The 12448-nt window shown below is 37.7% G+C and overlaps 1 protein-coding gene across 4 annotated transcripts in view; it reads right to left on the bottom strand.

Annotated features, from left to right (window-relative positions):
* Nucleotides 1-12448, bottom strand: part of atxn7l3a (ataxin 7 like 3a) — a 68631-nt gene that overhangs the window by 43337 nt on the left and 12846 nt on the right. For all 4 annotated transcript variants that reach the window (XM_073071690.1, XM_073071694.1, XM_073071693.1 and 1 more), the window contains one exon: nt 10778-10949. In XM_073071690.1, coding sequence (XP_072927791.1) covers nt 10778-10949 — 172 coding nt within the window. The remainder of the gene's footprint in view (nt 1-10777; nt 10950-12448) is intronic.

Below are 12448 nucleotides of genomic sequence, written 5' to 3' on the forward strand. Positions count from 1 at the left end.
AGAAAGATATTACACGTGAGGATTTTTTAACTTTTAATTAAATCCATATGGTAACATAAACAAATACATATTGCAAATGCTTTTTTTCGAACCGTGCCTGTAACGCGGCTACTTTTAAATATACGTTGCGTATACTTTTTTACTGAACAACATTCCAATATCTCCTAATGACTGGTAAAAAATATATATACTGCAGCCTACCAGGAAAAGTTATTGATCGCCTTTAACTTAAAAGCAGCGTTTTGGCTCCGCCGCTCGGCCCCCGCCGTCCTGTTTATCGCAAACGGCATTTTTCCCACAAGACGCGGCGAAACCGGGTGTGACGTCATAGCATCCCGCGATGTAGTACAGAAAACAAATATAGTTAAAACACTTCTAACTTTAACTAGAAAATGAATTACTAAGCGAAAATATTATAAACTAAATAACTGCCATAAAGGCAGCACAATGCTTTTCTTCGAGTGTTTTCCATGTTGATGAGGGTGAGTACAAATGACTGATTTACAATAATTTAATTGTGAAAGTGCGCTTGATTTATCGTACAATTTCATTGGACCTCTGTGAACTACTCATCAATTTTATTGGTCTACTGTTACGAGGCAAAATGTTTTTGGCGGCATGAAAAAAATCATGTATTAGCCGCTCCGTATTAAAGGCCGCAGTGTTCAAAGCTGTTCAAAATGTGGGAAAAAAGTAGCGGCTTATAATCCGACATCTACGGTAGATATAAAACTTATTCAAGGATAGATTTTTTCTATTATCAACAAATATTCAAGACAGAGTGAAAAATATGGAATATAAAGCAAGAATATTGTCAGATCATTCCCCCTTGGCAATGACAATGGTAATGATGGATAAAGAGGAATCGATTTACAGATGGAGATTTAATTCAATATTATTAAAACGTCAAGATTTTTGTGATTTCATGAAAAAGCAGAATCAGTTTTTTTTAGATACAAATTTACATTCAGTTGACGATAAATTTATAGTATGGGAAGTAATGAAGGCATATTTGAGAGGCCAGATAATAAGTTATACTTCTAAAATTAAGAAATATATGGTAGAAATAGATCAATTGGAAAAAGAGATTACAAAATTAGAAAAAGAATCTCAAAGATATATGACAGAAGAAAAACGAAGACAACTTGTTAACAAGAAGTTACAATATAATACACTTTAGACATACCGAACAGAAAAAGCAATTATGAGAACTAAACAGAGATATTACAAACTAGGTGAAAGATCACACAAAATTCTTGCTTGGCAGTTAAAAACAGATCAGATTTCCAAAACGATAAATGCAATTAGAACAAGTGTAAATAAAATTACTTATAAACCTTTAGAAATTAATGAAACTTCTAAGAATTTTTATTCTGAATGATATCAATCAGAATCACAAAATGATAATGTCGAGATAGAAAGGTTTTTTTATCACAAATAACTCTTCCAAAATTGAATTCGGAAGAACAGAAGGGATTAGATATGCCTTTTACATTAAAAGAGGTCGAAGAAGCTTTATGATCACTTCAGAGTAATAAATCCCCAGGAGAGGATGGTTTTCCGTCCGAATTTTATAAAAAGTTTAAAGATTTACTAATTCCTCCTTTTATGGAGTTAATATACCAAGCAGAAAGAACGCATAAACTTCCAGAATCTTTTTCTTAAATACCGTAGATTCCGGACTACAGAGCGCACCTGATTAAAAGCTGCTGGCTCTAATTTTAGAAAGAAAATCAATTTTTTACTTGTACAGGCCACACCGGATTTTCGGCCGCACCGGATTTTCGGCCGCAGGTGTCCCACGTTGTAATATGAGATATTTACACAGAAAGATATTACACGTGAGGATTTTTTAACTTTTAATTAAATCCATATGGTAACATAAACAAATACATATTGCAAATGCTTTTTTTCGAACCGTGCCTGTAACGCGGCTACTTTTAAATATACGTTGCGTATACTTTTTTAACTAAACAACATTCCAATATCTCCTAACGACTGGTAAAAAATATATATACTGCAGCCTACCAGGAAAAGTTATTGATCGCCTTTAACTTAAAAGCAGCGTTTCGCTCGGGTCTAATGCCGCTCCGCCACTCGCCCCCGTCGTCCCGTTTATCGCAAACGGCATTTTCCCCACAAAACGCGGCGAAACCGGGTGTGACGTCATAGCATCCCGCGATGTAGTACAGAAAACAAATATAGTTAAAACTCTTCTAACTTTAACTAGAAAATGAATTACTAAGCGAAAATATTATAAACTAAATAACTGCCATAAAGGCAGCACAATGCTTTTCTTCGAGTGTTTTCCATGTTGATGAGGGTGAGTACAAATGACTGATTTACAATAATTTAATTGTGAAAGTGCGCTTGATTTATCGTACAATTTCATTGGACCTCTGTGAACTACTCATCAATTTTATTGGTCTACTGTTACGAGGCAAAATGTTTTTGGCGGCATGAAAAAAATCATGTATTAGCCGCTCCGTATTAAAGGCCGCAGAGTTCAAAGCTGTTCAAAATGTGGGAAAAAAGTAGCGGCTTAAAATCCGGAATCTACGGTACTAATCCCAAAGCTAAAGTAGTGACAAATGGTCAAATTTCAACATCATTTCAGTTAACAAGGTCAACTAGACAAGGTTGTCCATTATCACCTGCTTTATTTGTGTTGGTGATAGAACCATTAGCTGAATTAATTAGAATGGACCCAGATATTATGGGTTTCAGAGTTAACCAGGAGGAATATAAGATTAATTTATTTGCTGACGATGTTTTGCTTTATTTAACAAACCCATTGTATTCGCTGCGTAAATTATCTTCTAGATTGAAAGAATATGGGAAAATATTAGGTTACAAAATAAATTGGGATAAAAGTGAAATTCTACCCCTTACTAAAGGAGATTATAGTCAATGTCGACTAATAACTCAATTTAGATGGCCGATAAATGGTATAAAATATTTAGGTATAAGAGTTGATAATGATATAAAGAATTTATATAAATTAAATTATTTACCATTATTGAAAAAAATTCAAGAAGATCTTGATAAATGGATTACATTACCAATAACATTAGTAGGCAAAGTAAATGTTGTAAAAATGAATATATTCCCTAGATTACAATATTTATTCCAAACACTACCAATACAATTATTGCAGAAGTTTTTTCAAGAGTTAAATAAATGTGTGAGGAAGTTCCTTTGGAAAGGCAAGATGTCAAGAATATCGTTGGAAAAATTGACATGGAAATTTGACCTAGGAGGGTTACAACTTCCAAACTTTAAGAATTATTATAAAGCAAATCAAGTTAGATTTATTGCATCCTTTTTTGATGAAGATAAACCGGCATAGATTAGAATAAAATTAGATAAAATAGGAGAAAATATACCAGAAGATTTTATATATAAGTGGGAATCTAAATGGATACGGAAAAAGAAAGAATCTCCTATATTAAAACATTTGATTGATTTATGGGATAAGATAAATGTTGATGAGATAAAGAAACCTTTATTAGCGAAGAGACCTTTAATTCAAAATAAACTTACTCCTTTTACAATGGATAACCAACTTTTATACAATTGGTTTCAAAAAGGGATTAGATATATAGCAGATTGTTTTGAAGGAGGTATATTAATGTCATTTGATCAATTAAAGAATAAATACAAAATATCAAACAACACTCTTTTTTGTTATTTCCAATTATGGGCTTATTTAAGAGATAAATTGGGTCAAACAATGTTATTGCCGAAACCTAATGAAATAGAAACTTTAATTCAAAAAGGAAAAATTAAAAAATTTATTTCTTGTATGTATAGTTTGATTCCAAAACAGGCAATTAAACAAGGAATTCTTAAGTCAAGACAAAAATGGGAAAGTGATTTGAATATTAAAATTGAAGAAACAAGTTGGTCAAGACTATGTCTTGACAGTATGACAAATACAACAAATGTCCGGTTAAGATTAGTGCAATATAATTTTTTACATCAATTATATATTACGCCACAAAAAATAAATGAATTAAACCCAAATTTATCTGATCAATGTTTCGGATGTAATGAAGAAATTGGTACTTTTTTACACTCTACTTGGTCTTATTTTAAAATTCAACCTTTTTGGACAAATTTAAGAGTTTTATTGGAACACAACTTCCACATAATCCAACATTATTTTTACTAGGCGATATTGAAGGGATAAAATCCATATCCAAACTGAATAAATATCAGAAAGAATTCATAAAAATTGCATTGGCAGTAGCCAAAAAGGCTATTGCAGTTACTTGGAAATCGGATTCATACTTAAGTATAGATCGTTGGAAGAAGGAAATTTTCAGCTGTATTCCACTTGAAAAAATTACTTATAATTTAAGAGATAAATATGAAATATTTCTGAAAATTTGGCGCCCTTATTTACAAAAGATAGGATTAAATATATAGGTGCTCCGAAGATAAAATTATTGGTTATTTGGGGTAAGAAATAAATATATATACTAAAGCTATTACGAACTCCGTGAAGCATGTGGGGATCTTCTGATATCCAGGCATTCTTTCTTTCTTTCTTTCTTTCTTTTTTCTTCTCTCTTTTTTTTCCTCTTTCTACAAGGATATGTTAGGGGGGAGGGGTTAAGTGGAGGGGGGAAGGGTTGATAATTTTTTTTCCTTTTTTAACTATTTGAAAATTCAATAAAAAAAAATTAATAAAAAAAGAAATGGTCTGTAGGTTTAGGGCATACTTGCAGGATGGTTTGAGTGCTTACAAAGAACTGTAAGACAGAAAAATGCGTGAGGCTAAGCAGTCAAGCATACTGTCGTTTTTCAAGCCTTCCACATCAGCCACAGCAGACGACGAAACTCAACTTTCGACATCGAGGCAGGCAGACATAGAAGAAGGTGACCTGCCTACTCTGATGGAAGCAGATGACAACGAGATGACACCCTAGTCTCCCACCACCCCAACCTCCGATGACTCAGCCTAACACACCATCATCAGTGTGCTGTCTTCCCGATTCCGGTAAGTGAAACTACAATGTACATACATTATTTCTACTTTATATAGGCTGTGTATTTTTATGTGTTACTTGGTAGCTTCATAGCTTAATGGTTACTGGAAAGAGTGTTTCTGCCGGGAGCACTTGCGCCGTGTTCCTGCCGGAAGTGCTTGCGCCATGTGTTTTTGCCGCGAGTGCTTGCATGAGATTTTCGCTGCGGTGGACAGTGCTGCAATTACAGAAAAGTATTCCTACATTATATAGGCTGTGTATTTATCAGATCATTCCTGCTTTTACTATATGTTACTGTTATTTTAGGTTTTATGTGTTATTTGGCATGATTTGGTAGGTTATTTTTTGGGTCTGTGAACGCTCACAGATTTTTCCCATATAAATAAATGGTAATTGCTTCTTCACTTTACGACATTCCGGCTTACGAACCATTTCATAGGAATGCTCCACCTTTGGATAGCGGGGGAAACCTGTATCTTGGTTTTTTCCTGTTAAATATGATAATTTGGTCTTTTATTTTGCAACAACATCAGATGGTAAGTCTTAAATTACCTTGGGAATTTAAACCAGGGCATTTTGAGAAGTTAAACCAGGGCACGACTTGTACTGTGAACAACGAGGCTCTGGGAACAAAACCCTAGAGGTACACATACATAGCTCCCTGAAAGTGGTGACACCGTTAGACAAGGTGGTGAAGAAGGGAACAGAGTACAGGAGTTGGGACTCATGTTATGGTTGTACAAAGTTGTTGCTGAGACTGCAGCTGGAATATTGTGTGTAGTTCTGGTCATGATGCTATTAGAAGCATGTGACTAAGCTAGAGGGTGTAGAAATGGTTCACATGGATGTTGCTGGGACAGGAGGAATTGAGTTATAAGGAGAGATTGGATAGGCCTTCCATGGAGAGAAGGAAGCCTTATTGATATTTAAAAATCATGAGATAAAAATCATAGATAATGTGGATAGTCACAGTCTTTTTCCTAATGTAGGGGAGTTTGAATCTAAAGGGATTTAAGCTGAAAGGAAAAAGATTTAAAGGAGACCTGAGAGGCAATTTTTTCCCCCCTCTCTCTGTCACTCGCATATATATATATATATATATATATATATATATATATATATATATACAGGGAGTAAATGAGGAATGGTAGAGGCAGGTTAAGATAATGTTTAGAAGATATCTGAATATACAGCTATATGACTGTGGCTTTAGAGTTTCTAGATGGCATTAGCAGATGGTTTGTAAACCACGGGTAAATATGCATTACAGAATACTCACTGGTCAAGCGCCAATAACATGTGGTCTCATTCCTGAAGCAAATATAATCAAGATGGTGGTGTTCAAAAAGCCCATGAACTGTTAGATTTTAATAGTTTAGTTTTTTTTGTACTTTACTCTAGTTTTCTCCTTCCCCGCCAAGGATGCTATCTATAGCAATTCACCATTGTGTATGCAAGTTTGGAGGCAGAGGACCAAGTGATCATACTCATGTTACAAAGCCCATGACAGACTAGGCCTTACTTTGAATACTGTGGATTCCAGTTAACTGAGGTACATTGGGACCTGCACATTTTGGCCCAATTAAGCGGCTGTCCCAATTAGCTGAAGTTTCATGGAAATAGTTAAAAAGGTATAAAAAATACAAACTACCATTTAACTGAGTAACAAATTATGTACTTAAATGAAATACAGAGCAAATTATTAAACTATCAATTCTACTACAGTACCATAAAACTGTGTATTAGTTCCTAGTAGTTATCGATGGAGGAATTCAACCTATGTACAAATCTGAGTTATTTTGATTGATAAACCCTGTAACTATTAAATTCAAATGATATCTAGTTTCAAGAACAACCCTAATTCCAGCTAACCTCACACAAAATGCTGGAGGAGCTCAGCAGGCCAGGCAGTATCTATGGAAGAGTAAACAGTCGATGTTTTGGGCTGACCCTTCATCAGAACTGATGTCCAACATCTGCAGATTTTTTTCTTGTTTCATGTAACCCCCCCCCCCCCCCACAAGTATTATTGTCGCTTAAGAACGCAGGCTGCCAGTTTCATTGCATGAGGCCACTTAAGAGAGTTGCTTTGGAAATTAACAAGCAATAATTTCTATAAATACTTGTGCAAGGATAGATACTTTATTGATCCCAAAGGAAATTAGTGTCATAGTAGCATTGCAAGTGCACAGATATAAATATTAGAAGAGAAGTAAGAAAGAATAAAAAAATAAGTTACCTCAAACAGTCTAACGGGAGGGGGTCATCACTTCCCCGGCTATAGGTTGACTCATTATAGAGCCTAAGGGCAAGGGTAAGAATTACCTCATATAGTGCTCTTTGGAGAGCACAGTTGTCTTAGTCTATTACTAAAAGTGCTCCTCTGTTCAGCCAAGGCAGCATGCAGAGGGTGAGAAACATTGTCCAGAACTGACAGGATTTTCCGTAGAGTCCTTTGTTCTACCACAGCTTCCAATGTGTCCAATAGACCCAGCATTTCTAATCAGTTTTTTGAACCTGGTGGCATCACCCGTGTTGATGCCATTACCCCAGCTCACCACTGCATAGAGGATTCTATGGGTGACAACAGACTGGTAAAAGACTGTAAAAGAGAGGCCTGCATACTCCAAAGGACCTCAAGTCTCCTCAGGAAGTAGAGGAGACTCTGGTCCTTCTTGTACACAGTCTGTGTTGGTGCTCCACTCAAGTCTGTCATCCAGGTGCAACCCTAAGTACTTGTAGGTCCTCACCACATTCACGTCCTCACCATCAAAAGTAACAGGGAGTAATGCAGGAGTAGTCTTCCTAAAGTCCATCACCATCTCCTTTGTCTTACTGATGTTGAACTGCAGATGATTCAGCTTGCACCATTTGACAAAGTCCTCCACCCTGTATTCATCCTCCTTTTATACACCCAACTATTGCTGAGTCATCAGAGAATTTCTGCAGATGACATGACTCATCTAATTAATGCAACACCATCTAATACTTCACACCCTTTGAAACCAGCAACTGAGCATGGGACCAGAACTGATTCTATACTACTGTAAATAGGCAGGAAAGACAATACATAAATGTTTATGCTAAGTAGCCCTCAACGACACCATTCATTATAGAACTCTGGAGGCAAGGTTATCTTTTTGACGATTTTGTGCATTTTTCAACATGAACAAAATTGACTTATGGATGCTTGTAAAAATGGATCCCATTTGTAACCTGGGGACATCACTGCCTGCCACCCCAAGAATGCCCCATATATTCCTACATTGTTTCCTGCAAATCAATCAAATTTTAATGAACGCAAGTATATTAACCGGCTGGTGGCGTAGTGACATCAGCACTGGACTCCGAAGCTAAGGTTCCCGAGTTCAAATCCAGTCGGGCTGCTCCCAGACACGCTTTCCATCTGTGCCGGGTCAAGTGGCAAGCTCGCAACTTGGCCTCATAAAAAAAAAACTGCGCTGTGAGAAGGACATGGGGACCACTCACAGAATCTTTCCTCCAAGACAACCACTTAGAAAAAAGTGGTCACCAAGGCACTGGCAGAGTACGGCACACAAAAAAATATTAACTGCAACCCAAATGCTTTAGCTTTTCAAATTAACCCTTTATGCAGCTTCATCAAAGGCCATCTGGAAATCCAAATATACTACATCCACTGGAATTCTAATTTATTCTAGGAGTTAAGTCTCCAAATAACTTCAATAGTCAGACACAATTTCCCTTCCATAAATTCATGAAGTCAAGACAAATATAAGAAACATACTTAAGATTTAGGAAGCAAGGATCAGACAGGACTCTAGAGTGTTACAAGGAAGCCACTAAAGAGCTTAAGAAGAGACTTAGGAAAGTTAGAAGGGAAAATGAAATGTCCTTGGCGAGTAGGATTAAGAAAAATCCCAAGGTGTTCTATACATACATGGAAGGATAACTAGAGTGAGGGTAGGACCAATCAGAGGAAACATGTGCCTGGAGTCAGAGGAGGTAGGAGGAACCCTTAATGAATACTTTCCTTCAGTATTAACCAGTGAAAGGGATTTTGATGAATGTGAGAACAGTGTAAAATAGACAAGTATATTGGAACATGTCAATGTTAAGAAAGAGGATATGCCGGAATTTTTGAGAAACATTAGAATAGCTAAGTCCCTGGAGTTGGACAGGATATACTCCAGGTTACTATGGGAAGCAAGAAAAAACACTGCTGTGCCTTTGGTGATGATCTTCACATCTTCACTGGTTACAGGAGTAGTACCTCGAGATCTTAAGGTGGCAAATATAATTCCTTTGTTCAAGAAAGGTAATAGGGATAACGCTGGGAATTACAGATCAGTGAGTCTTATGTCAATGATGGGCAAACTATTGGAGATGATTCTTAGAGACAGGATTCACAAGTATTTGGAGAAGCATAGTCTGATTGAGGATAGCCAGCATGGCAGGTTGTGCCTCACGAGCCTGACTGAATTCTTTGAGCAAGTAACAAAACAAATTGATGTAGGTAGAGTAGTGGATGTGGTGTATATGGATTTTAGTAAGGGTTTAACAAGGTGTTTGGTAGGCTTATTCAGAAAGTCAGTAGGCATGGGATGCAGGGAAACTTGGCAGCGTGGATTCAGAATTAGCTCACACACAGAAGGCAGAGAGTGGTAATAGATGAAGCGTATTCTATGACCAGTGGTGTTTCGTGGAGATTTATTATGGGACCCTAGCTCTTTGTGATTTTGATAAATGGCTTGGATGAGGAATTGGAAGGGTGGGTTAGTAAGTTTACAGATGACACGAAAGTTGGAGGTGTTGTGGATTGTGTAGCAGATTGTGCAGATTACAACAGGTCATTGACAGGATGCAGAGCTGGGCTGAGAAGTGGCAGATGGAATCCAATCCAGAAAAGTGTGAAGTGATACACTTTGGAAGGAAGATCAAACTTGAAGGCAGTGTACAAGGTTAATAGTAGGATTCTTAGCAGTGTGAAGGAACAGAAAGATCTTGGCAGTCCATGTTCACAGATCCCCAAGTAGCTGCGCAAATTGCTAAGATGGTTAAGAACATGTATGGTGTGTTGGTCTTCATTAGTCAGAAGTTTAAGTTCAAGAGTTGCAAGGTAATGTTACAGCTCTATAAAACTATGGTTAGACCATATTTTGAGTACTGTGTTTAATTCTGGTTCCCTCATTACAGTAAGCATGTGGGTGCAGGGCAGATGAACCAGTATGCTGCCTGGATTAAACAGGATGTTATATGAGGAAAGGTTAAGCGAGCTAAGGAGGCTGACAGATGACTCGATAGAGATGTATAAGATGATAAAAAGCACTAATAGAGACTTTTCCCCAGGGTGGAAATGGTTAACATGAGGAGCCATAATTGTAAGGTGATAAGAGGAAAGTATAGGGAGGAAGAGACGTCAGAGGTTGTTTTTCTTTAAAATACAATGCACAGGCATGGAACACACTGCCAAGCAGTTACATTAGGGACATTTACGAGACATGGATAAAAGAAAACAACGGAGAGCTATGTGGGAGGGAAGAGATTGAGAGGTTAGATTGATCTTAGGTTGGTATTAGGTTAAAAGGTTGGCACAACATTGTGGGCCAAAGGGACTGTGCTGTGCTGTACTGTTCTAAAATAAAACTTTTGTCGATTTAGAAACCAGGATAATACTCTCAGCTGGTAAACTTAATCATGAACCATAAGTGCACTAACACAGGGTTGAGCTTATAATTAAAGTGTAATTTCCTTTCTGAGCATCACCCAAGCTCAAGAGAAACTAGTTGATGCAGTTAACTGACCGTCTGTTTGCAATCCTGCTGCTGTTGCGACCCATTCCCAAACACTTTTCCAGATGCGGAGCAAAGCGGGAAGCTGCGATACTACGACTGCAGTTTGGACATTCACACTCTTTGTTCTTCCACTGGTTATAGACTTGACCAAAAATGTCCACACCTGGCTGGTCCACAATTTCTGAAATGCAAAGCAAACTTTATTGATTAGCAGACTATGCCCTTTCAATGATCATATGGTGTGATGCCAAGCGTTTTAGAGCAAAGAATATCTGCATTCCACTCTCAATGAAGCTCTGAAAGAACAAAATGATCCCTTTAGGCAAAAATCAGAAATGAATCCTGGTATGGTCCAAGTTAAGTCCAATTTAATCCTCGTCTTATGCAATGTTACTTCTGGGTTTAAAAAGAAATGGAGTTTTTTGTTTAGGAGAAATGCTGGTAGATATACAACATATTATGCTCTGAATTTGCCAGGAGTTTACACTGCAATAATGAAATGCCCTGGATGTGAATACATTCTTTTCTCAATGAGGAAAGCTGATAAGTTCCAGCCACCAGTTTTTACCCACCTCTTCTGCGAACACTAGATGGCTTTATATTCAAGATGGTGCTTGGGTGCAATGTTCCCTGAGTCAACATCTCTCAGATAGCTCATGGAAATAGCTTTTTTTGCTTCTTTTACATCTGTTTTTCACCTTAAGTGTGTTTCTGGGACTGTTAGAGCCTGTGATTTACAGTTTGGGGATTGTATGAGTGATCCAGCGCTTTGCTGTCTCTGAGAGGACATTCTCGGATGGCCTCGATGCGAAGAAATTTTAAGACGGGCCTCGAGCTGATGTTCGACTCTGTTTCGTCGTTTAAAGTGTCCATTAATCAGCAATTAAAGCGTTGAGGAAGATTGAGACATCGAGGTGAATATGGAAGGCAAGCACGAGTTTCAGCGCCAACTGCCTGCCTTTTGATTGCTGTCAAAGAAGGAATCTGTGAGTGGCTATCACTGTATGGTTCACTGTGGCGAATGGGTAGGCATCACTGCCTTGTGTGGTGTCCCTCTCTTTCAATGAACGTCAATGGTATTGCAATTCTGCGTTTATTGATTGGACTACTGAATTTATGGACTGTGGACGTTTTCAGACTTATGGTTTTTACATTCTGTGTTTATAATCACTCGCTCCTTTCCATTTTGTTGTTCGAGGGAAGGTGTGGGGAGGGAGTTGATGTTCTGTTAGTTTTATTTGTGTAGGGGAAGGGTTGTTTTTTTAGGGGTCAATGTCCCTGTTTCATCATTTTGTGCATGGGGGGGTTGGGGGTTGATGATTGGGATGCTGGGTTTTTTTGCCCGTTGGGGGAGATATGATGTTTTGCTCTGAATGTCTTTCATGTTCTTTGTTTCGTGGCTATCTGGAGAAATACCAATTTCAGAGATGTATATGGATACATGCTTTGATAATAAATGAACCTTTGAACCTTTATTGGTTCCAGAGGAGCATTTGAGTTTCCAACAGAGACAGCTGTTATGATACCAGCCCCCTCCTTTGTGAGAATTGCAAGAGCCCTAGTGAAAGGGGGGTCAATGACCCGAGAGAGAGAGCAAGAGAGAGAGAGAGACAGGCCGAATGGACACAGGAAATGGAAAGACAGCGACGTGCTGGATACCGCATTCCACTGGGACAAAAG

Source organism: Hemitrygon akajei, chromosome 18, assembly GCF_048418815.1.
Source record: "Hemitrygon akajei chromosome 18, sHemAka1.3, whole genome shotgun sequence".
Lineage (NCBI taxonomy): Eukaryota > Metazoa > Chordata > Chondrichthyes > Myliobatiformes > Dasyatidae > Hemitrygon > Hemitrygon akajei.